Genomic DNA, 27,497 nt, shown 5'->3' on the forward strand with positions numbered 1-27,497 from the left:
ATTAAAAACTTGATATTGCTGAAAAACAACAACACTCTTAAGCATCTTTTGGCTTTTATAGTGTAGTTAACACACAACTTCAGAGGCTGGTCTACTTATTGAGAAACTATTTCATCTTGATAGTCCTCTTTTAGGGTAAAACACTCTCAATTGTCCCCTATTCTATTGTAGTATTTTTTGGGGGGTCAGAACATTTTCTTCAGTAAAGCAAAGCACAATAATATCCATTCTATCTCTTGTTTAATGGAGTAATTATATGGTGACAAAGCTGTGGTTATTTATTTTTTGATGTGATTAAAAATATTTTATTTATTTATTTTTAGAGAGAGGGGAAGAGAAAGAGAGAGAAATATCAGTGTGTGGTTGCCACTCATGTGCCCCCTAATGGGGACCTGGCCTGAAACCTAGGCATGTGCCCTTACTGGGAATTGAACTGGTGACCCTTTGGTTTGCAGCCTGCACACAATCCACTGAGCTATACCAGTTAAGGCTGGTTATTTATTTTGATTCAACAATCATGATTTGAAAATAAAATATAACCAAGGTTCTCGGAGGAAATCAAAATGAATAGGAAAGAATCCTCGCTTTTCTGGTGGAAGTTCCTGTATCAGGGAGATAAAGCCGTGATTATAGTGAATCACTATAATATGAAAAAGAAAAAGCTCGTTAGAGAAGTTTAGAGTGGATGAAATACAGACAAAAGAGAAGATATTTATATAGATGGAACAATTATGAATGCATTTATTTAAAATGTATGTCTATTAAATAACATCTGGGGCCAGTGGAAGGCCTTGACATGTCAACTGAATCGTGTCCTCTCTTTTTGCCTCCTGTTTTCAACATTGTTTAAATAGTGATTACATTGGCTTAGAGGTTCATGTTAAGCTAAATTAAGGCAAATTATTTCTTTTCTTCTTTTTTAATCAGGTTCTTTTTTTCCCTGTACCCTTTTTTCATATGCTAAATATAAGCAGTTAAAAAACAAACAAACTCCAGAATTTATCATTGATGAAACTGGCAGCAGACACTGAATCCAGGCCTGAACTACAGAACAAGTTAGTTTTATGTCTCTGTTCTCTCATTTCTTACAAATATGAACAATTACTAAAAATATCTGTGTTTTAATAAGGCCTTTCAAACTTAATGAGAACTTGTAAATAATATTTAGAAGTTATTGTTTTCTTTTTGGAAGACTAATTATCTTACTCAAATTAAACAGATAATTAGAGTAGATTACATTAGATTATGTTTTTTTAAATCAAAAGAGCAATTTGTTTCTCATATTATGGCTATACATTGTCTTTGTAATTGCTATCTCAAGTTGCAGGTGGAGTTTCTCAGTAATTGTCTTTATGCCCTATGCCTTTTTATCTGAAATATAGACAGTAGGTCACCTTGTTTTTGTATCTTGTTTCTGATAAATTTTCCTTAATTTATGCAAATAGATTTTTGACATTACTCTCATTGTCTTGTGTGTCTTCTCATTACTATCCAAAAAGTATAAGTTTATTAAAAAATGAGAAAGTACTTGAAACATGTAAAAATTTAAATGACTTCTTAAAAACAGATTTTCAACTGCTAACATGTGACAATCACAAAAGAAACTAATTTTAGATACTACACAGTGTCCAAATGAAGTCTATGACATGTGCCATGAAATGTTTTGGTTATAAAAAGACAGCAGAACTGTGTCGTGCTTTTCGAAAATTGTCCACTCATTCATTTCTAGCGCAAAGTTCGTATTCTATGATGTTATTTCTACTCTGAAATGCTCAGGACCTGCTATCAATGAGCTGATTGGGAGACCAATGAGAGTGGTTTTTGTCTCTGAAGTTGCATTCCTGAGCTACAGTGAACTAGCGCTGAATCATGCATGTTGTTCGAGTCAGTGTAAGACTACATAGCAGCCATAGATGAAACTTTATACAATGAGCAGAGAATTTTGACTATTATGAGAATTCATCAAGTTCAATAACCATTTATTGAGTACTTACTCTATGCAAATTCTCATGGAAGCTCCGAAGGTGAGTGAGACATGCTCTCTGCTTTCTGTGCATGTAAGTAGTGGGGTGGACAATGAGATGCACAGAACTGGATGTTTAGAAGTAAAGGAATGAGATGCCCTATAGAGATCCATTGCTACTGGAGCCAGAGGACTATATGGGTCAAGTGGATGAAAAATTATAGCCAAGCCTTGAAGGATGGGTAAGGAGAGAGTTGATAACCAGAAATATGAGTAAGATTATAGAGAACAGTACGTGATGCCAGGAATACCAATCTGTGGGAAAACAGTTGTGCTATTTGCCAACTTTGGAAAAATAAATTGAGTAGCATGCTTCTAGGAGAGTAGATCTGATTAAGCATTGGGCTTTAAGGTACCTTTGAAACATTCAGGTGATATCTAGAAGGTGGCTGAAAGTATATATCTGAAACTTGAGAGTATAGGTAAGTAGCAGACTTGTAGCATTAGAGCACCCTGGGGGTTTTGAAATCTTGGGAACAGCTAAGACAGTCAATTCTGCATATGCTACTAGAGAAGAGATGGTGTCTAACACAGAATCTGAAAAAACTACTGAAATGTAAGAGAATAATGGAGAAGTAAGTTTTGGTGCTGAGAAGGACACTTTTTAAAATAATGTGACATACTAAGGAGAAATTTAGAGTCAGAAAGTAGTGGTTATCAAATGCCCAGTGATGCAGAGTTGGAGGTAAAGAAGTAGACACATGATTACACAGAGTTTGATTAATGAAGAGAAATAGGAGACTTCACTGGGCGCTGCATCATCCGTTATGCCCCTTGTCTCCCACTATACTCTACGTGGTGTGAGGGCAGGACCTTTGCCTTGTTTACCGTAGCATGATGCATCTGGAATAATCCCGACTCATAGGTATCCAAAAATTGCTGAATTTAGTGGTATGGACAAAGAGCTCAATTTTGCTGATCAAGATTCAGTAGAAATGAAACAATTGAGAAAGCTGAAGACCAAGAAATGTAGTGTAACGATACACTTGAGAATTTCATTCTCAGGTCAACAAATCCATTACAAGGTCACTGTCAGAGACAAAGGGATGGTTGAATCCCTTGACATCTATATTAATGAATTTCTAATCATCTTATGAGCCCATTGTTCAGGGTTTTCTTGTTTGTTTGTTTTCACAGAATTTTCTGAAAGTAACTACAGTGTCTGAATTTCTGAATAATAGCTTTCACTATCTTTCCTTGAGTTTTATAGTAATTACTCTTTTAAATGAGTTTTGGCCTTTCATATGACTTTTGTGTTTTATTTTATACTAGGCTATCATTTGTCCATCTCACTGGCTTGAAATTAAAATAGTGTCTGACTAATTGCATTTTTTGGTAAGATCCAATAATTGATCATATTGTCCTAGTCATTACAAAACAATTTAGTTTGTGATTAAAGAGTATAACACTGTAATCGTGCTATCAGTTGTTAGTGACTATTCAAATAGATATGTTTCAGAACAGAAAATAACGAAAACAGAATTTGCATGAAAAATAAATTCAAATAGTATAGTACAAGGCCTGTCAAATTCCAGTCTATTTTACATGTAAAAAACATCAAAGAAATGCAATGTCAAAGATGTTTACCACAGCTACTACACCTTGCAAGGGAAGAAATCACTCCAAATATATTATGTGCAAAGACTTACTAATAGCGATTTGCCAGGCAGATGCCACTTTTGATGTTGTTTTTAATCTAAAAAAGGACAACCATCAATGTCACATAAATTTATTCTTTTTTTTTCTTTGTCCATCATTGTATAGCCAGAATTATGAGTGGGGGTTACATTGATAAAACTTGTCTTCTATCCCAGGAAAATTTAACTGATTGCTACATAATAATTTCCAAATAAAAATGCACCTCCTATTTAATCATGAATACATTTATTTGGCTCATCAACCATCTCTAGATGTGTCTGTTCTCGGCCTGACAGATGCTTTCTCCATGTCCTGGAGCATTGAAGGGAATGTATGGAAATGTAGTGCATGCCAAGAAAACACTACCTGTCTAGTTTCCAAGTGGTCCCTAGGTGGTCCCTGGAATTTTTTTCTAGATCCAAAATTCATAATCTCTTCAGTGTGCAGAATTATACTGAGCCGAGGCCAATTCCTAACAACGTTATAACATCCTGAAATATTAGATGATTACTTTTTAAACAGGAGAATATTCCACTGAAGAAATAAGAAGTCCATTTTTCTTCTCCAATACTCTTTTTTAAAATATTTAATTTATTTATTTTTAGAGAGGGAAGGGAGGGAGAAAGAGAGAGAGAGAGAGAAACATCAATGTGCGATTGCTGGGAGCTGTGGCCTGCAACCCAGGCATGTGCCCTGACTGGGAATTGAACCTGCGACACTTTGGTTCACAGTTCTTCTCCAATACTCTTTATCTCGAAGAAGAACCAAGGAAAATCAGTATATCTTTTAAAAGATTGCCTGGTGAGGATGAAGTCAGAAGAGAGACTTCTTCATCCAGACCCAGTGAAGCTGGGTGAGGTCTGATGAAACATGTCCACCATTGGTTGAGGTCATCCTCGGAACAACATTGCTTTGGCTCCCTGGATTCTGGGCTTCTCACAATACTGGGTACCAGCTGCACTCCTGTGTCACTAAGTTGTGCTTGTTTTTTTTCTTTCTTTGTTTGTTTATTTTCTCTTTTCTTTAAAATCATCTCAAGGATTTTGCATATTCTTTCTTTAAATTAGATGATTTTCTTAGTATCAGACTAAGGTGCTCTTATATAGCTACACTTGGTTTTCCCTCTTGCTTCTGGTTCCTTTTGTACGGTGTCTTTGCATTATCTAAACATTCAATCAACTACTCATCAATTCTGTTGCTTTCCTGGCAGAGTTACTTTGCTCTTACTCTGCCCTTACTCTGGAGTATGTAACTGACATGCAAAGCTGAGTGTCAAGAGCATCTCCCAGACTGGTGTGTACTTTAAAAATTCATTTATCTCCTCATTTCACCAGTAATTCTCACCTAAAATAAACTCAGTCTTCAATTATACAAATACATGAGGAAACTGAGTTTAGGGCCCAATGATTCTTCGTCCCCTTCATTTTGAATGAGGCTGTGTTAACCATAGATCATCTTTGAAAAGGCGATTGGAAGCAATGTGTTCACACGAAACCATATTTTATCAGTTTCTCCCCTGAAGCCTACTGCCCTCTATTCAGTGTGATCAATTGTATTCAGTCTTCACTAGTTCTTTGAGAATTCAATTTTGAGAGCCACTTCTAGTTTCCTGGACAACATTGGTTCATCTCTTCCTCCCAGAATAATGAAGATCTGAAATCTAATTCTCACCTATTTCAGCCCCAGACTGTTTTTATCTTCTTATGTGAAATCAAACCCCGTGTGCTTTTTCTTTTACAGTCCATGCCCCCAGGATCAAGTAGCTTTCAAATTAGTTCTATCAATGTCCATGCGTTTAGGGGTTTTCATGTGTGTGTCTTAAGTAACCACATTCTATTTCAGAGTGCAAAGCATAGGACTTCTGACTTGATTACTTAGCCTTTGTGTTTTTTGTAAAGTTTTTGAGGATAATAGGGACCATATATTACTCTTCTTTACCCTGGTGGCAAATTCCCAGTTCCTCTGGCAGTCATTTCACTTTTGAAGGGGGATTGGAGGACGTGTCCTACAGACTGACTCTGAGGTTTCGTATTTTTTCTCTATTTTATCCATTCTAATAACCTGACTCCTTTGCCTCTCCACCCTTCATCCCATGCACATTTGCTTCCTCATAATACCTTTTCTATGACATTCTGAAGATCAAGTAATTCATTTTCTCTCCCAAAAGCCATTACATTTGAGTCAGTTCAGACAATGAAGTTTCAGTATTCCTTTTGGGATACTTTTTAGCAGAGTCTGTTCAATCAGTTTTTTAGTTTTAAAACGTCCTTCTTCAATCCGACTGAATTTCACTGTGTTGTAGTATATAATTTAATATGTAGATCTGTAAGAAATAGATGCCGGAAGTTTAAATCTTGGGCCAAGCTCTATCACATTTTCAGGAAGAAAACCTGGAACAATTCACATAATATTTCACTCACTCATCAAACGGGAACAAAAATTTTTTTAATAAAGAATCTTTTTTTTTCTTTTTTTTTAAGATTTTATTTATTTGTTTTTTAGAAAGGGAAGGGAGGGAGACAGAGAGAGAGAGAGAGAGAGAAAGAGAGGCATCAGTGTGCGGTTGCTGGGGGTTATGGCCTGCAACCCAGGCATGTGCCCTGGCTGGGAATCGAACCTGCGACATTTTGGTTCGCAGCCGGCGCTCAATCCACTGAGCTACGCCAGCCAGGCCAACAACAAAAATATTTTTAAAATACTTTTTTTAAATTTATTGATTTTTAAAGAAAGAGAGAGAGGAGGGAATGGGGGAGAGAGACAGACAGACAGACAGACAGACATGGATTTGTTGTCCCACTTATTTATGCCTCATTGGCTACTTCTCGTATGTGCTTGACCGAGGACCAATCCCGGAGCCTTGGCATATGTGGACAATGCTCTCACAACTGAACTACCTGGTGGGGGTGGGAACAATAATTATAATAATCACGACCTTATTTTCCTTTAAAAGTTATTGTACAGCTATACATGAACATAAATTTTTAGGTACTTAGTGTTTAATAAAATTACATCAAATTATTCTTATGCTATGTTCATTTATAGACTCCTTAAAAAATCACCTGGTTGCACAGTTCTTTTCTTCTATATTAAATCAGACTCACAATGTTCATACTATTTACTAAATGCATTATTTTTTGCTTGCCTACAATCATGGTCACTGGCTTCCCTTATAACTTGCCTTCAAGATAAGTTGGTTTTGTTGGCCACTTTTGAATTTCCTATCGGTTTCTAAGGTTAAGAGCACGTGGCTCACTATCTCCCGTGAACAAGCATCACTATTTACAGCAAATATAATTCAAAATATATTAATAGATTCACATTTATTTTCTGCAGCTAAATGGCTTCTGTCTCAGAGAGACCTGTATGTACTTTTCTGAATTTATTGTTAAGGAGTAGCAAATGACAGAAACCAGTAACTCACAGAGATACTCATCAAATAATTATTAAAGATCACTCCATGCCCAGTAACAGAGAAATTCTTAAAAGACTGAGATTACAGATGACTCTCAAATAATCATGCCAGTAAGATAAGCCTTGTAAAGCTGTCGCAAATCAGGGCATGGGTAGACTCTGCCAATTGGGCACCAATTCATAGCACTTGTTCACATCTCCTTCTAAACTGCTAATTAAACCTGATACATTTGTAATTGCAGAAATCGACTTTTGTGGAGTATTTGAGATAATTTTCAGAACACAGTACAAAACACCCCAATTATAATATAATTCAAACATAAAGGGATGAAGGGACTTAACGGGGATCAAGCCATCATGAAGTATCTCTCATGTCAGAAACAACTGAATTTAGACTCATTCACACACAGAGATAGCAGGACCATAAAAGAGCAATATAACATAAAGAGGAGAATCTATCAAAAGTGGTTTACTAGAACAATGAAATAGTACCCTTATCAAGTATATAAAAATAAATGATAAAAAGGGAAAATTAAACTAATAAACTTACACTTTTACCATGCATTAGTGTTAATCTGAGGGTTCTACATCTTGATTTGTTTTATAGAATCATTCTGAGGAGGATACTATTACCTGCACTTTGTAGATGGTAAAGATGAGAAGATACATAAAACTGTGGTTAATGCCTTACAACACTAGTGTTCAATACATACCAGCTGTCATTATTTATTCCTGTTTTGCTGCTATTAGCTTTGAAGACCTATACTTGCATAACTGCATTCAAAGCCTTAAAAAACCTATTATAGCCAATATAATAATTTCTATTTTAAAATTTCTTTAAGTAGAAAAAATTTAGCTTTTGTTTTATGTCACATAAGTACTAATTTATTATGTAGCTTTGGGCAAATCACTGCTCTCGTTGTCTCCTTGTGTAAGTCGGGCAGTGATTCATTCCCTACCCACTTTCAGGGGAGATTCCCCTATTATTTATATGAAAAACTTATTAAAAAACAATGCATTTTTTTTGTAATTTTGTGCAAAGCCATATTTTATTTCATCAATTAGAACCACTACAAATTGTGGTGTAACATAAATGTTGACACTTAAGGTTTCAAGGGAAATAATCAAGTGTTCATATCACAAAAATCTGAAAGAGGCTCATGGGCCTTTTTCCTTCAGAATCACAGCATAATAGATTCAAAATCCTGAGTTTCATTGTATGTCATTTAGCTTAAAGTCACAGAACCTATTGAATTCGAAGTGTAGATGTACCATACAGTATACTAGTAATATGGTAAGAATTAATCTCAGGTACTTTATTCACTGGCTAAACTCAATAGTTATGTTTCATATGCTTCGGTTTCATTGCTGGTGCATTCTGTGTACACATGCACGCATATCAATGGCATCCTTCTGGCATGGTTGGGGAGGTGCTTCACTCAATGGGATAACGCATGTGTACAAGAAAAGGAGCCTGCTTCTGGAGTTGGTCCAGAGACTTTCAAAGATTGTGGTAACAAAGCAATTAACTTTTTAATTATGCAAATTATTCAATAAAGCAAATACTAAAAGATGTTTAAACACTATAATACTTTTAATATTGTCTCTATAATGTTGGAAATTACAAAATAAGCAGAACACTTCAGCTTCACATGTAAACTTAGTGGGATTTTTTCATTCTTTTCTCTCTGTAGGTTAAATATAGGAAAAAGACTTCCATACATCTATCACTACCTTCGCAACTACTAGACTGTGTTAAATACCATGATTTTCAAAATATATGACCAAGTTAGAAAATGTCTTAGTTATTCTGACACTTGGGCACACATTTTAACTGTAACACAAGTCCCCTTGCCTCTCTAGGGAATAATTATTTTAATTGTGGCTATTATTAGTTGATCTGCATTATCGAACTTGCTCAAACTTGCTTAAGAAGCTTCTTTACGTACAATAACAAATTAAAATACATCAGATGAAATCACTAGAATAAATGAGTAAAAGGGCGTATATGTCATCTGCACAGAAGAATTTCAAGCTCAGTTATTCTCAGGTATTCTTATGTCTTACTACATTTTCCTGTGGTCAGGGGAAGACATTCCCTATATAAGTAGACTGATGACTCAATTGGTGCTAGCATTTAATATATTGTAATTTGTTTTTCATACTAAAGTAATAATATTTTTAGTTGACATGGAATCACTTCATTTATTTGGAAACACACATACAGAAAAAATGATGCATATTTTAATGTAGGATAAAGTAAAAAATAATCTTTTTTCACTGAGAAGCTATCATATTAACTTGCTAATACTTTACCTAGTTATTAAGCGAGTGAAAACTCCTGTTTGCTCTGCTGTTCATTTGTAATTGTCATTCATATATTATATATATATATAACAATTCATATATATGAGATAATTCATATGTATAGCTATACATATATGAACATCATGTGTATATATGTGTACACACAAACATACATATACACATACACGCAGTGCTAAGGGCACTGGGCTAAGAACTTACACCAGTGCTAAGGCCTTTGTTTCCTTCCCTGGGAAGAAGGCATGGCATTTCTGAAGTGGTGAAGGGAGTTCTCTCACCTCAATAAGGAAGAAAATAACGGGACATAACATAACACATGGAGAGATGCCTGCCTCTGAGCCTGTTTCATTTTAGCTGCTTGAGAAATATCGCTACCTGTTATTGCTCAGGCATACATCTTTCTACATGAAGGCTATGCCAAAGAGCAAAAGGATCCATTATAATATTTCTTGCACTTCATTTAGCTAGTGTCCTTATTGATTGGACTTTATGAACGATCTACATGTACTTCTTATGCTTTCTTAAACAATTTTGAGGGTGAATGTTTTATTTGCTAGCTCAGCATGTGGAAAATAAGACCTCTCAGTTACTGTATGTTTTGGATGCTCATTCTGAAATTTACTAGCAAACCGTAAGAAGATCTAGCATCGCTCATCTGGGAAGCACACACTCCCGTATGCATGTACACGCATACCCATGTCCACATGTACCGTTCTTAATGGGCTGGGCTGAGAAGGCTACAGCACATCACAAAACTAATTTGAGAAAGAAATTACGCCTTCAGAAATATTTTATTTTGGGGATGTTCTATTGAATTAAAGTCAATAGTTTCATCAATTGCAAACTTGACGGCCTCTCACCGTATAGAGACTTAACATCATAAACATAAGTAATCTTTTGTATATTAAAGTAGGCTTTATTAAATTGCAAATAGAAAATTCGTAGTCCATGTGCTTTTAACATTTGGATCACTTTCTCTTATTAATTAACATGCCAACCAGGAATCCAATATAATCCTTTAAGTAAAATACTAATAAAAAAGACTGTACAGTCAACTTAAGGCTGCAGTTTTCAAATGCCTGTTACTGCCCGCCCCCCAAGAAAAACATGCATGCTTATACTTTTTCAGTATAGACTCATGGCATTGTTGTTTGTGTTAAACTAGGTATGCAAGTATTTGAAAATATTGCTTCCAGATTATTTCACTGGGTTGCTCAAATATTTCATCATTCCAAAATATCTTTTACACCTAAAGGTCTGTTTTTCCTTACAAGGAATTTTCTTTTTTAATATCAGCCTAGAAATCCCTAGGAGCACTTAGGCTCAGCACTGCTAACACGTAACGACAGGTCTCAACAAGAAACCCTGTGCCCCGAGACTAATGCTGACAGAGTTGGTATTTCACGTTTCTATTAAAAATGTATGGTAATCCGATGTTAATGTACCAGTTATTTATAATAACAGTTTCGGTATTGTGGTATATTAAGGTTTTCATGCTCTTTCTCTCTGCACTGGAAGCCAGCCATCACTCCATTTCTGGCTTCTGCAATGCTCGTTATAATGAAGTCCTTCTATTACTTGTTGTAATAAACCTTCATGGAGGCAATCTGAGATAGAAACTACCGATAGCTGAATTCTCTTTAATAGTGACTGGTATTCTTGTGAGACTTACGCATATTTATTTTCTTGTAGAATTTAGGGCTTTATGTTGAAATAGTATTTATTTACTTATTTATATCATTGCACAGTCTCTCTGCTCTAAGAAAATTGCTCCATAAAATACTTGGTAATGTAAATGTGAGAATGAAAGTTATATATCTGGTAATTTATTAAATTTATGGCTTGTAGGAACATGACTGTCTCCATAAAAGAATCTAATATACACATTGGAGAATATTCGAGTAATGCCTTGTAAAAACGGGATGCTGTCGTAATTTGAAATCTCAAAAGCATGAACCACTATAGAAGTAAGCCTTCAGCATTTCTTATCATTCATGGCCTGGCTTTGCAAATCTCAATTCGATGGAAGAAAATTTAGAATACACATTTATTTTGGAAAAACATGCTCCTACACAGAATGTGACATCCCATGGGCATACCTGCTTTTGATGTATTTCCTTACCGGTTTCTTTTATTGGCAAAAAACGGAAGGGTCAGTTCAGAGTACGAAGTTTAATAGGGTTCATGTTAGAAGCAACACAGAGCAAGGTTGGTGAGCACAGGCCTGGATTTAAGACCAGTGAACACCCCAGAATGAGGAACACTGATATACAGGCAAGGGGGCTCAGGGCTATGACAATTCTTTGAAACTGCATTTGTCTTTTCAATGTGTATTTAACTTCTTTCTCCATCTCCCAGGGATTATCTTTAAACGTTTTGGTCCACATTTTAAAGAGTGGATTTTTTTGGCCTTGAACTTTTAAGAAGTTTTTATCATCACACTTTCTGAACTAATTTTGATCAAAACTCTATTGAGAAACTCAGTGTATATAGTCGATAAAGTATTAACTTAAAATAGGTGATTTTAGGATTGTTCTTATAATAAATCCTCATTAATTGATTAAATATTTAAAAAACTTAAAAGACTTTGGTTACACAATATAGAATTATATATTTTTTCTTTTTTTTAATTTTAATTGTTGTTCAAGTACAGTTTTCTGTCCCTTACTCCCATCCCAGCCTACCCCCAGCTCTCCCCCTCCCTCCCATTTTCACCCTCCCCCCTAATTTTTGTCCATGTGTCCTTTATACTTGTTCCTGTAAACCCTTCCCCTTTTCCCCTGAAATTCCCTCCCCTCCCCCTCTGAACACTGTCAGCCTGTTCTTTATTTCAGTGTCTTTGGTTATATTTTGCTTGTTTGTTTTGTTGTTTAGGTTCTTATTAAAGGTGAGATCATATGGTATTTGTCTTTGGCTTATTTCGCTTAGCATAATGCTTTCCAGTTCCACCCATGCTGTCGCAAAGGGTAGCATGCTGCTCCTTCTTTCTTACTGCTGCATAGAATCCCATTGTGTAAATGTACCATAGTTTTTGATCCTTTCACTTAATTATATTTTTATAAACATAAAATATACAAGAGCAAAATACAAAAGCATACTTTGAGCACCTTGTACAAAAAAGAGTATACTAAGACCAAGATTTCCTTTGTTTCTGTGTAATATTCTCAAAATAAGCTTAGCCACTATTTTTTACAATGAAATTTCACGTGGCATATGGCTTACATTCAAGTCCCCTTCCAACCCAGGAAATGTATTATTTAACTGAAATATAAAAGAGCATATATGTGAGGAGTGAGACAAGAACAAGTTCTCCACATATATTAGCAGGCCCATATGCTGTTTATTATATTCGATGCTAGTCAACCAATTCTGACAGCTGATTGAAATGAAAAGAAATCAGCAATTTTGGGGAAGTATGAAAACACATACACATGCGCCACTCCGATGCAGTTTGATCATCTGTCAGATTCCTCCAGAGCATACCACATTTTATAGGCTTGAAATAAAACATGATGAATTCATACATACATAATGAAATGAGTTACATGCTTTGAGGGAATGGCATTGCCCAAAGTTGACATTTTAGTTCATGTAATTTAAATGACAGTGTCGAAAAAGGTGTTCTCAAGTATTAACTGAATTCTAACTCAGAGCAGTCGCTCATCTCTGGTTGCACGTGAGTAGGTTGGGAAGAAAATAATACAAAAATGAAAGTTCCACTAAGAGTCTGAAATGTTTTATAGTCAAAGAACAGCTTGGGTTTTAGAAGTAAATTAAAATACATTAACTAAGAACAGTATGAAAGTATCTCAAATGAAGGATAAAGTGAACAGACTGTTTTACTTTCCTTCTATTCTATATATCTGTGAGTAATCATTCTCTGAGCTTTCAAAACTATAAATAACAGTTCAGAGTGGAATTATTTTGACTTTACAAAGGAAATCATTCTAAACACGAAGTGTTTAAATCTAGTTGAACATGAAATGGCTTTGCATAGCTTCTGCTAATTATATTTAAGGCTGAAGCATTTTTGACAAAAACATATTTCACAATTGTGAGTAGAGTATTACATTTCTGTGCCTAAGTCCACTCAGAACTGATAACTGTTGTTTGACTTGACTGAGTTAGAATATGGTAATTGATACTAAAAGGGAGGTAGCAAGAAAAATTGTAAAGAAAAGAGAAACTTCAAATGAAGAATCTGTAAGTGAACTGGGCTCTAAGGAAGGATGGTTGATAGGGAAATTTTTTATCCTGGAATTATCACCATAGGTTTATTGCTATGTCCTGTCTTCGCATGTGTGCACACGTACAAGAGACTACGAAACAAAGATAAAAATCATCATCTAATGTTTAATTTCCACCATTAGGACATCGAAGGGCCAGTCCTAGATGATGAGTGCTAAGTGGGATGGGCCCCTTGTCTGGATACGGAGCCTTACTCTGTACCTACGAAGTCAGGATGGGAGAGGTTATAAACTGAAGGGCGTGGTTTCGTTTTTATGATATATAGCTTCCACAACAAAATTCTCTTGAAAATAATTCCAAGAATTATTTGTATGTGCACTGGGTAGAATGGGCAACTGTATTTATTTGTTCAGTAAGTGTCTTACCATCTAGACTTGATGCTACGTGAGGATGGAAATCATGTTTTCATGTTTATTATGTCTCCACCTTTAGGGCAGTGCTTGGCAGATGCTCAGTACATACTTGTGGAATTAATTCAAGATTAAGTTAATATCCTGTGTCCACCGTCCATCTGCAATTCCCACCTTGGCTTTTATGCTTTATTTTTCTTTGCTTGCTCTTTTGATAACTTAGTCTAAGTAGAGTTGGAGGTAGAGAAATATGTCAAAATGATTGGTGACTGAATTCTGTATAATAAAATGAATAAGCAAATTCTAAATTCTGTGGAGGATTGCAAACTTTCTCACTTAACATTCATACTGCTATTGCCGACCATTGGTGTGTCACTATAGGGAGTGGTAGTGTATAAGGCAGGACATTTATTGTGTTTAATAAAATTGCAAACCTGGCTTTCATGAAGAATATAGTTTATATTTCAAAACGGTGCTTCTCTACTAAGTATATTTTTATCCTCTGTGTCCTAATTGACAGAACTAAAGTGCATCAACAAAAATAAAATCTTAATTTTGTAGTTGAGAAGTCTTTTCAACATTCTATTCATGAAGGTCCTTGAGGATCAAAGATACCATCTGGGAGGTACACACTTAATATTGGGGAAAATCATCACATTCTCTGCATACCACACTCTTAATAAAATTATTTTCTAGATAATTTGACATTGATTAGTAAACTTGATGAGTCTGCTGATTTTTAATTTCATTTTGAGAACATCATAGTTGCTAATTCAAGAAGTTAATACATTGCCCATATGGGGTTAAAGATATATTTATATTGTGTTCATTTATTGATATTTCAAATCTGATTTTTTAAAAAAAGCTGGGAGGTTTGAGTCAAGGAAATCTGCACAAGCTGTGGAAGAAGTTGTTTAAATTTTTGCCTTTAAGTTTTCTGCCAGCTATGTTGTTATTTACACATTTAATTCTATATCTATAAAGATCCTTGAATATGTTTTTCTAAAATTACAATCTGTTTTGTTTTCCTGAAAGAGGGTAAGATGGCACTGGGTGGAAATTAAGATTTGCTGTGCATTTTCTAAAGTCTGTAAAAGTGTTTTCTTTAGAGTTTCTAAGGTAGTTTATTTTATATCATCATATTTATGATTTTTAAATTACTCATATGCACTTTAACCTCCATACTGATTCTGATTCATCCATCTTTGCACTCTTGTTTATATCTTCCATCCCCCCACCTCACTGTATTCTATTTTCTCAGCCTGAAATGCAATTCAATTTCTTTAAATAAATATTTCTTAAAAAATTACTGTGTTTATTGCCACACATGTAAATAATTTACACATTTTATCTCACTCAACTTTCACAACATTATTCATATGTAGGTTTTATTATTTAACAAGAAAGTAAATGGAAGCTCACAGACCTTAGGTGATTTACTCAAAGTCATGCAGCCAGTGAGTTACTGAGATAGGCTTTGAGGAAAATCTGTCAACTTAAAAAAAAAATGTGTTCTATTATGTCATGCTGTGTCTACCCATGATGTCTTTCTCTCCCTGGAATGATCTCAACCTCATTTCTTTTCTTCTCTATTTTCTTGTTTTTCTTCTTTTTCCTTCCTTCCTTAATTCCTTCCTTCCTTCCTTCCTTCCTTCCTTCCTTCCTTCCTTCCTTCCTTCCTTCCACCCTCCCTCCCTTCCTTTGTTCAATTACAGTTATCCCAATTTCCCCCACTGTTGCTCTTCCCTGCCCTTCCCACCCCCTCCCTCACTCAGTCTCCACTGTGTTGTCCATTACCATGGGTCCTTTACACACATTCCTTGCCTAAATCTTCCCCTTCTTTCCCCCTTTATCCCTCTTCTCCCACCCTTCTGGTCACTGTCATTTTGTTCCTTATTTTCATGTCTCTGGTTCTATTTTTCTCATTTGTTTGTTTTGTTCTTGAGTTCAATTTATAGGTAAGATCATATAGTATTTGTCTTTTGCCACCTGGTTTATTTCTCTTAGGATAATACTCTCCAGATCTATCCATGCTATCACAAAGGGTAGGAGTTTTTCTTTCTTTCTGCCACATAGTATTCCATTGTGTAAATGTATCACAGTTTTTTATCCACTCACTTACTGATGGGCACTTAGGCTGTTTCCAGCACTTGGCTATTGTAAATTGTGCTGCTGTGAACATTGGGATGCACAGGTTCTTCTGAATTGGTATTTCAGGATTCTTAGGGTGTAATCCCAGCAGTGGAATTGATGGAACCAAAGTTGATGATTTTGACAGTTCCATTTTCAGTTTTCTGAGGAAATTCCATACTGTTTTCCACAGTGGGTGCACCAGTCTGCATTCCCACCAACAGTGTACGTTTTCTTTTCTCTACAACCTCACCAGCACTTGTTTGTTGATGTATTTATGATGCCCATTCTGACCAGTGTGAAGTGGTATCTCATTGTAGTTTTAATTTGCATCTCTCTGATGACTAGTGATACGAACATCCCTTCATATGTCTTTGGGTTCTCTGTATGTCCTCCTTGGAGAAGTGTATGTTCAGGGCCTTTTCATCTGCATCTCTTTCAATTCTTTCTTTGAAGTTTACTTCAGGTATCACCTCTTCTGTGGAGCCCTTGCTAACAGTCCTTTTCTTAACTCTTTGAATATTCCATGTCTGTATTAGAACATTTTATAGTATCACTCTTCTACCTGGTTGTTTATGTCAGTATGGAATGGGTTTGTTATGGCTGTTTTCAAATACCTTTACAATTGTTTTTAAGGTGTCTTAATTTTTATTTGAATATGATGAGCATCACTGATGATACACCACACATAGAAACAAATGGGCTTTGGGCCCTCTGTAGTTTTCAAAAATTCAAAGAAGCCCTTGTTTGGGGAGTGCCAGCTAAAGCAGTATTTAACACAGAGTTTCACACAGATTGAGCACTCATTGAATATTGGATGAACAAACCTGGAAAACAAGATAAAAACCTTTGGTTGCAGACTACGAATGTGCTAAGAATGTAATCTTTCCATAGTTTCATACATTTACTTAAACAATTCCAAGTTAAGAAGGGAGGGAGCAAAAAACCCCACTAAAACATACTTTTAAAAATAGTAAATTTAAAATATTAATTATATCAATTGAGTAAAATAATATATTAATGAAAGTAAAAATTCTAAGTGAATATCATACAGTTAATTAGTCAACAACAAACCAGGTACTGAGGTAGGCTGTTAGTTTTTTTTGTTTTTTTTTTAAGATTTTGTTTATTTATTTTTAGAGAAGGCAAGGGAGTGAGAAAGAGGGAGAGAGACATCAGTGTATGGTTGCCTCCCACATGCCCCCTACTGGGGACCTGGCCCACAACCCAGACATGTGCCCTGACTGGGAATCGAACTGGTGACTCTTTGATTTGCTGGCCACTGCTCAATCCACTAAGTGCTACCAGCCAGGGCGGCTGTTAGTTTTTATAAAGGGTATAATAGATCATGCTATTAGGTTATACATTATGAGATTTTCAGAGGGGCTTGTAAAATATTAAAAACTTGAAAATAATTAGGCAAAATATAGATTTGTTAGAAACTTTATAAAATGTTTTCAATGTATCTAAATCTTGAAATTTTAATAGAATTGTCAAAAGAAATGCTTACACTTCAGATTTATATATGGCAACATTTTAACTGTCATTATAAAATTTGATTTTTAGGAAGCAGTCTGTAATATTAAAATTTATGACTATCTTTAATAAAGAGAACAAACAAAAGGTATTTCATGATTTACTCGAATTAAGAAATTGTAAGCATCATATACTAGCATTACTATATTGTAGTTTAAATTTATAAATTACCAAACCCAGTTAACATATAATTTGGCATTACCAAAGTTTACAATTAAATCCTTTTTATACTGTTCACCAATTTCCTCATTGTGCAATGATCTTACTAAAGATGGTAACTGGCAATATTAAACACTTTTATTTAGTAGATTGTATTGCCATTAACCTGTGGAATTTATGCCTTTAATTCGCCTTTACACTTTAAGAATACAAAAGATAACACCGGATGCTAGATACCATAAACTTGCCAAAAAAGAGTTGAATGAAGGATTAATAACTATTCTTTCATCTTAAGTCAGTTTTAATTCTTATTGATTGAAAAAGCGTCAGATGGTGCCCACAACAATGATTTTTTTCTTTGCCTTGTCTTTTCTTTTGTTTTCTTCCCGTGGTCTCAGTAGTTAAGTCCTAGCCGATAACCTTGTTTAAGACGAAGGCGTATATGATTGTATGTTTTATAATGTAAACTACTATCTGTTCTTCGTTAACAGTAAGTGAAATGGGCAATGTCATATCTATGCTAGAGTGATTTCCTGAGTGCTACGAGGACATGTAGCCTTCCATCGTCTGCAAAGATTCCCAATTCCTCCTCTTCCTGTTCCTTCCAGAGCCCATCTTTCTTAATCCTCTGTGCCACAGTTAGCACAAGCAAACAGGCCAGCCCCTCCACACGCCAGCCTTATAGCATTGATTATGAAAATGCACTTTTCGATAGTTATCCAGCCCCTATTAGCAGGACAGGGAATGAAAGAATCTGAACCATGTCATTCATTGCCTGGAGCACGGTCTCTCCAGAGGAATGTGTTGGCCTGTTCCTGTTCAGAGAAGTCCTGGGTAAGGAGTCTGGGTGACCCAGACTTAGAGCTAAAATACCTGTTTTCTAATTGTTACAGAAAATTTACTTTCAAAGAGGACCTCCCAAATAGGATAAGGAAAACAATGCTGTTATCAGGAATGCTTATGGCATGTAGAAATAGCCTTTTGTCCTGTATCCTTGTACCAGAAACATCAGGTTTGGTAACAGTTTACTGATATCAGCAGAGGACTGCAGTCCCACTGCCTAACTCATCTTTAGTACCATGAATTCCCTATATGTCTCTTCTCCCAATCATGGTGTGTCCTGCTGGCCCTGTCACCACACAATTCTGACTGGACAAATTTCAGGCTAGCCAGTACTCAGCAACCTCCTCTGCACCACATTGCATTAAGCTGTGTCAGCTTTTCTTTCTGCAAACTATTTCTTTCTTTCAGCCTTTATCTGTATCCTAAGTAGTCTTTAAGAACCAAGCCAGTGTCTGTCTTGTCAGAGTTTACTCCCCTTAGCAATTGCCTTTAACTTGCAAGCACTCCAAAATTTGACCCTTACTTTTACCCCACCTGAAAATTGTGTTGCTTGAGAACACCAATTAGCCTTTAGTTTACTACCTAAATTGGGTTCTCTGTGCTTGTTTCACTGAATCACACAGCTAATATCTTAATATCAGTATTTCTATCTTAAACATACATCTAAAAAGAAAAAAAGAAGCCAGATGAGGCAGACTTTACAATGGGCAACCCATATTCTTGTTTGTACTACATGATGGGGAATTTCCAGTTCCTGTACTTTTGGAAAACCAATCTCATTACAAAGCTTTTATTGTCATTGCTGTGTAATAATAATCACAAATTATCTTTCCATCTGCTTTTTATTTTCATGTATCATATGGTCTATTTTTCCTTTTTTATCTAGGTGAAAATCTAGTTCATGTTCAATCATTGTTCATAAGCTAATTTCTACCAAATACCCCTTTAGTACTACGGATTATTACATTATTCTGATCCTACGAATAAAAAAAAGTTTTCAAAGCAAGAAAAAAGTTTTCACTTTTATTTCCCTTAATTCATATAGTTGTATTCTCTACTCTATGAATTTATTACTTTTTAAAGATTATATTTATTTATTTTAGACATAGGAGAAGGGAGGGAGAAAGAGAGGGAGAGACAAATCAATGTATGGTTGCCTCTCACTTGTCCGCTACTGAAGACCTGGCCTGCTACCCAGGCATGTGCCCTGACTGGGAATCAAACCAGCAACGCTTTGGTTCACAGGTCAGCGCTCAGTCCCCTGAGCCACACCAGCCAGGGATGACTTTATGACTCTTTAAAATTTCAGTTTAATTATTGTGGTTATCAGTCTATGTTATTTCAGTTATTTATAAGCTCATTTGTTTATAGAATCATTTTATATTACTTGTTACTTCTTGATAAGTTGCACTGTTAGTGTTCTGTGTATTTTCTCTTAAGTAAACCTTTGGTTATTTTTGTATCTCTCACAGTGTAGTGCTAATGTCCAAGTATATTGCTTCATAATAATCTGCCCTTCCTAAATTCAAAAACATAATTTACTATATATAAAAAATCCATAAACTTTTATGAGCCGACATACAAAAAAAATGCCATATTCCATGCAAATATCTTGCCACAAATTAGGAGCACATGGATTCCTTTGTTCTGGTTTGTGAGACTCCCATATTTGATTCTTCCAAAGATGAAATGCTGATCCCAAAATAATCACTGAGGAATATGTAAATTTAGGAATAATTAGATTTAGTATTTTAACTTCAATATTACTGAAATATTTAGGCTTTAATTTTGGAAAGGGGTTTAAATTTTAAAATATGTGTAACAACAATTAATATTTTAAATGAAATACAAAATAAAAAATTTATAAGGAAAAAAGCTACAAAATTATGTTCAATCATATCAGAAGAAATTAAGCTTGCTACTTGATTTTGTTTCTTGCAAACCAGCAGGCCTAGATACTGATTATGCCCTCAAAATTTTTTGATGCTAATTTTATGATAACCGGTTAGTTTGCAAATTTCTCAATTCAAGGACTGACTAATACTGTTGCCTAAGCATTAGTTGAGTCATTTTATTTTAAATGGAGATGATAGCTAATAGTAAGCAGTGTGTCAAAGACAAGACGAGTTGAGAAAGTTTTGAGCCACCCTGTCTAAACAGGATTAGGCAAGACCAAAAGGATTATCATGCTCCAAACCCCAAAGATTTTTGTGATAGCTGCTTTCCTAAACATCAGGATTAAAGTTTTTAATCTCATTCAGAAACAGGAATGCAAACACACATTCAAGAAAATCCCCGTCTTTAGATAAAACTTCAAGAATGCCCTGCCCTTTTGTAAATAACACAGCGGGAAACTTATCGGTGATGGGGGTCAAAAAATATTTTTGCCGTAAAGGAAACTTATTTTTCTATTTTTATTTTTTGTGTTGCTTTTTTTTTACTACTTTTTAGATTAAGACGTTATGTATTAGGGCAGTTTTGATTCACACAAAACTGAGAGCAGGCACAGGCCTTTCACATACACCCCCTGCCCCCACACATGCAGAGGCTTCATGCTCCCCCGGTGGGACACCGCTTTTCCTCTCCATCGGATGTGCATGTGTTTTTGTAAGTTTCTCTCTACTATGTATGGAAGCTTCTTTAAATAATGGGAAAAGTCATTTTTATATTTAGTTTTTATTTAAGTGTAAATATACAAAACTAAAGATTTCTTAGAAAACAAATACTAAAAGCAAAATTGGTAGCAGTATTTGGTTATCTGGTTTGGTATTATTTCATATACTGATATCATTAAACCAATTACTCACTATTAAGATTCGGACAATTGACTATTTTATTAACTATTTATTAAACATTTTCATTGTATTCCTTCCATATAATCCTATATATTTTCTTTTTAAAAATACGTACAGTCCAGATTAAACCATGTATATAAAAATATAGCTAAAACATGAAGCTTTTACAACTTTTATTAGTTTGTCCTTTTGCAGTATATAAGGATTCTACTAAATTGAATTCTTTTTTATTAACAAGTTGAAGTTATTTTGATATCAAAACTGTATGCCCTGGGGAGACTCTAAACAAGAAGGTACATTGTGAGCCCGTTATATGGCAATCAGGTAGAAGCAGTTAGAGGAAATGATAATAATACTCTGTGTACTGGGGAAAGGTACATATACATATGCATAGTTGATATTAGTTATCCTATAGTTTTTCTTAAATCTGTTGTAAAAAATTATCTATACCCACATATCAAAGCCCTGCCTTATGCTCCCCTGTCTAGTCAAAAAGCGAGCATAAAATGGTAGCTCACTATGTGTCTCAGCACCCCCGGCTCTCTAGTCTTGGAAGATTCACGTTGTTCAGAACATTTAGATGCCTCCTTTCAAAATACTTAACTTGTTTAAATTATCTTTGAAATTGATATACATGTGGAAAAAAAAAGCAAAAGCAAGCTCAGGGTTTTTTGGAAATTGTTTTAATGGCGAGTTCTATGGATGGACACCGTTGTGGAGGGGCTGCTGATTTTCCCTTTACGTATTTCCCCATCTCCCTTCCCCAGGTGTTGCTGCCATCACTACCTTTCCCTTCCTTCCCTTTCCTCATGGCAAGACGCTTGGAAGAAGAGTGCTGTTAAGGCCTCTCCATTAATCAACAGGTATGGCGGTTCTCATGAAGCAGTGCAGCTGCCCCTCGTCTGCGCTCTCATTAATAGTCTGTCTCTTTTACATTTAGAAGATGTGTGTGTCCACTACACAGAGCCCACTGATTCGGAAGAATTGTCCAACCCAAGTACATCTTTACATATGTCAGCATGCTCTGCATTTCGTAATTCCCTGCAGTTGTAGATGTTTTTTTTTTTTTTTAATATAAAGCGTACAGATAATTAGCACTATCCTTTTGAGAGAAAGGTACTGCGATGTTTTCTCAACTAATTATATACGAAAGACAGGGAACTTGTATGTTTGTTTAATATGCCACTTTCAACAGCCTTCAAATAATTGTTATGTAACGTACCTTTGAAACTATAAAATGGGCTATTTTGTGAATTTTAACTCAAATGCAATTATTATAACATTTAGATTTTTACTTGTCTGGTTACAGAAAATGAGGTATAAGCCAGTTCTAATAAATCTAAATACCTGACAAAGCCATGCCATTCAGATGTGAGAGCTGAATGTACCCTAATCTCTTCCGCATTTCTTTCCTGACTCAGCTGGTGGCATGTGAGGACTTGGAGGACTGTTCCCTTCAGCAGTCCCCACATTACCTCTTTCAAGCTGCTACATTTTCAAAGGAGCTAGTCCCCCAGGGCTCAAACTCCTGCAGTCCTAACCTATAAAACATAAACACGCAGTCATCACAGGGAAACACCCACATTCTTGATTTCCTTTTTCACTAGAAGAACTGGTCTTTCTAGCTCCTGTGGGGGCTTGTCCTGAGGATGTATCAGGCTCTGCATTACATCCTTGTGACTCTTTCAGAAGCTTGGAGACTTGTGACTAGAACACTGCCTTCGGGCTAAGGGTAATTACTGGCAGACTTTTATGAAAAACAGCAAGTGTGTCTATAGGTGTGCATGTGTGTGGCAGTATTTTTTGTGGTATTTTCTAAATGATAGCTTAGTTAAGATGTGTCTGTGTACAAAAACAAAGCAAAGCATTTCGATTTACACGCATTTTCACTGATCAACCTTTAACCATTCAAGACTGAACAATTACTCTTCATTAAGTAGTATGTGGTCTCTTATCCAATGAAGCTCTGAAATTATTGGCTGCGCTTCATGATTCTATTTCTACTCATGTTTCTACTCGATATATTATGCTTTGCTGTGGATGCACTCTGTTCTCTGGCCTCTGCATCTTTCTGCATTGTGACAGTATCTCATATCCACAGGCCTTTGCATAGTCGGGTGCCTCCACTTGGAGAGTCTGGGTCTGTTTGGCAAACTTTACAATAATAATAGCAAATGTGTCCTGAGGGTTCACTCTGGGTCAGGCACAGTGTCAGTGAGCTTAATCTCCACTTTCTTAATTCATTCACACAAAGGATCCTTGAGTTAGAAATTATTATTAACCATATTTAATAGATACAAAACAAGGTTCTGGAAAATCTACTGTGGTTAAGATCACTCAGGTTGAAACGCAGTGGGGTGGACCTCCTGTGTCTCTGCGAGCTAAGCTGGAACTCACATGCATGCTCAATTCTGCGTTTCCTGGGGATAATTTCATCTTATCTTCCATGAACTCTTCTGTATCCATAGAGTCTGTTATTCATTTATCATTGAATGGATGACTGAATGTTTAGAAAACAGTCAGTTATTCTTTTCACCCTCACATGGGCCTTTCTCCTCACCTATATTTCCCTGTACTTTGTTTTAATTCCCTTAACTTGTGGCTCTTGACTTATTAGCTTCATAGATGACTCAATGTATTTTATAAAAAATAATTCATTAGTTTCCCCAAATTTAGGCCTTGTAAGTGAAAACCAAGTAAGTCTAAAATTATTGCATATGCAGCAAAAAGATAATTTAAATTTTATAGAATTTACTAAATCTAGTCATATAAAAGAATAATTGGTATGCTTATATTTCATATGGAAATAAGAGAATTAAACCAAAATGTTATAAATGTTTGAGGAAAGGAATTCCAAAAAATTATTTTTTACATTATTGGCAAATAAAGGAAATGTGCACCGTAACTAAAAAAAGATCTTATCATTTTACAAATAAGAAAAAAAAGTGGAAAAGTAAAATATAGATGAAGAAAAAAAGGACAAACTGAGAAGAACAAATAGCCTTTGAGAAAAAAGAAACAAAGATTTTGGAAAAGTGAATAAACAGAAAAGCAATAAGAAAATAAAAAGAAACAATTGAAATCCGTGGATACTCTGAAGACTTTAAAAGAATATGAAATAAAACTTGGATAGAAAAAAATCAATGTAGCTGGAAAGATATTTTATTTATGAATGCATATTTCCATTACTCTTAGAAAAACCTTTGAGGTAAAATGACAATGTAGAGAAAGGGCAAGTTAAGATATGTTGATTTGTGTATACTGTATTTTTCTAGGACCTTTTTTTTTTTTTCTGTGGGAACAGTGCTTTTGAGAGCAAGATAAGAGCTTCAGCATTCATTTGGAACTCTGTGTTTAGAACTAAAAATGTACTGAGATAATACAGTTGAGGCAGGGCTTGATGGAAAATTAAGATGAAAGTCAAAATATCCCTTCCCATCATACTCTGTACCAGGGAAATCATAGAATAAGTCAATCGATCTATGAATATAAGGAATCATTTAATATCTGTTTTTGTTTACGTGGAATATGTAGAGCATAGAACAAATGTTTGTTCCATTAGTCATGGAATTTTGAGACTTGGTAGAGAGATGTGGTCAGCCACTCCAGTCTTAGATTATGTATGCATCTCTCATCACCATCGCAAGAATTCCTGCTTGAATAATTCCATTGACACAAACAGCAGAAGTAGCTCACTGTGTTTTGGAACATCTTTAACTTCCCAGCTTTTTCTTATATTGGATCAAAATCTGCCTTTCTGTAACTTGAATCCATTTATCCTGGGTTTTCCCTTTGGGGAGATACAAAATAAGTTCTATCCCTTTCCAAATGAAAGTTCTTCCAAAACCTAAATTCAGAAAGACACTCTGCCATGACGTCTAGAAATACAGTGTCTCTCAATACATTCCTTTCTGAGTTAACTGTCCCAGTCTCTCTAATTGCTCAGTGTTACTTGGTTGCCAATCCGTTTAGCATTTCATTTAGTGCAAAATGTGTTTTCATGAAACAAGGAGTTCAGGGTGGGCTCCCCCAGTTTATATTCTTATATTTAGTCAGTTGAAGAATCCCAAAAACCCATTTAGAGAAAGAAAAAAAAAAGAAAGTACAGTTTAAAATAGCATATTGCATTGATCTGAATGAGTGCATGATGGAGATATGGTTGGGGTAGTACGTAGTATAGTATATAAATACAATAAATTTAAGTATATACAAAAATGGATGCAAGAAGATTGAAAAAATGAATCAGCATTAAAAATAAAGGTAAAGGTGAAAATGTTCAGTCTTTCCTTTTTATTTTTTAATTGAATGCATATATGGCTTTAGTTGGTGCCTGAGGAGGATCTTTTCCTAAGAAACCCATTCACCGTGTTCAACAATTTGGCATTAAAAAAACCCAAAAACAAAAACCCTGAAGTGGATAATAATATCAGGAGAAATAAAAGAGAAACAAAACAAAACAAATTATCCTTAATGAAAATTACTGACTTTGATAACTAACTGACAATACGTGCTCACATGGGGGTCAAAATTGTGCAAAAGATGGAAAGATGTGCTATCATTTAGAATCAAGGAGCAGATAAGGTGCTTCCCAGACACAGTAAAGCTAAAGGAGTTCATCGTCACCAAGCCATTATTATATGAAATGTTCAAGGGGCTTATTTAAAAAACAGATCAAAACTATGAATATTAAAATGGCAATAATTCACAACTATCAACAATTCAATCTAAGAAAAATTAAGCAAACAAGCAGAGCAAAGAGTGATAGATATTAAGATCATTTGGAGGGTTATCAGTTGGGAGGGGAAAAGGGGAGAATGGGGAAAAAGGTACAGGGATTAAGGGATTAAAAAGTACAAATTGGTAGATATAGAATAGGCAGGGACATGTTAATGACAGTATGGGAAGTGGAGAAGCCCAAGAACTTAGGTGCATGACTCATGGATATGGACTAAGGGAGGATTGCCAGTGGGACCGGGTGTACAGGGAGGGGAGCAGTGGGGGGGGGGGGGAATTGGGACAACTGTCATAGCATAATCAATAACATGTATTTTTTTTAAAAAAGAAAGATGTGTAAAGCATGCCCTGTCAGATATGGACTTTCCCTAATGAAAGTTAATGAAAAGTAAATCCCTCATTTATGTGAATTCTTCCTTAATGCCAAATGGTTGTCAATGTCCCTTGGTGAGTCCTATTTATGAATGGATTATGGCACTGGCTCACAGGCCAGCATAGGTGACTCTCAGTGAGTTCCTGCACAGAATATATGGCCTTTTCTAGAACTGGCAACTTTATTTAATTTGCTGGCAGAAAATACCTTTTATGCCACATGGCTTTTCCCTGACCCTACCCAAGGTTTTCATTTTCAAATGTGCTTCGTGCATTATGAACCTATATAATCTTAATGAATGCCTTCCATATGGTAATTAAAGTGCTTCACTTTATACTCTCCCAACCTACCGTGCCTACATAAATTCTTTCCCTAATAATGAATGTTGCTTTGTGAGTTGTATGAATGTATGCTCCCTATTTTCCCTTCTTTAGATTCCATTCTCAAAGCAATACCCTTTAGTTATTTGATAATATATAAGATGCCTAGGCAATATCTTAACAGAATATCTCTATCTGCTTTGCCTACCACCACTATTGGAGATGTATGCAATGTGCACATGTCTGGTTTAATACCTTTCACTCTGCCTTTAGTATTTTAGAAAGAGAGGAGCAAAATTTAAGAGATGTGAATCAATTACTTTACCTCTCAAGACCTCATTTACTTCACTAAAATGATAGATTTCACTAGCTGGTGTTTGAACTAACTCCCAATTGTCTACAGAATATGGAAGACCAGAAATTTTAGAAATTGGTATTTGTTTTGGGTTTGCCAATATACTATTTTGAACCTCCCTGGGTCGTGATTTCCTCATCTGTAAAATATGGAGACCAAACCAAATCAGGCCTAGAGTCTTTAGTGATAACATGCATTGACTTATTTTTCTTTCTGGAGCTTTCCCATCAGACGGGTTGTTGAGAACTCACTTAGAC

General features: G+C 35.4%; 1 protein-coding gene across 5 annotated transcripts in view; it reads left to right on the forward strand.

Annotated features, from left to right (window-relative positions):
* Positions 1-27,497, forward strand: part of PCDH7 (protocadherin 7) — a 409,967-nt gene that overhangs the window by 197,066 nt on the left and 185,404 nt on the right. For 2 of the 5 annotated variants that reach the window (XM_028507542.2, XM_036019627.1), the window contains exon 3: positions 22,226-22,321. The exons of the other annotated variants lie outside the window; for them this stretch is intronic. In XM_028507542.2, coding sequence (XP_028363343.1) covers positions 22,226-22,314 — 89 coding nt within the window. In that variant the 3' untranslated portion in view covers positions 22,315-22,321. The remainder of the gene's footprint in view (positions 1-22,225; positions 22,322-27,497) is intronic. 5 annotated transcript variants of the gene reach the window in all.

Source organism: Phyllostomus discolor, chromosome 1 (genome assembly GCF_004126475.2).
Source record: "Phyllostomus discolor isolate MPI-MPIP mPhyDis1 chromosome 1, mPhyDis1.pri.v3, whole genome shotgun sequence".
NCBI lineage: Eukaryota > Metazoa > Chordata > Mammalia > Chiroptera > Phyllostomidae > Phyllostomus > Phyllostomus discolor.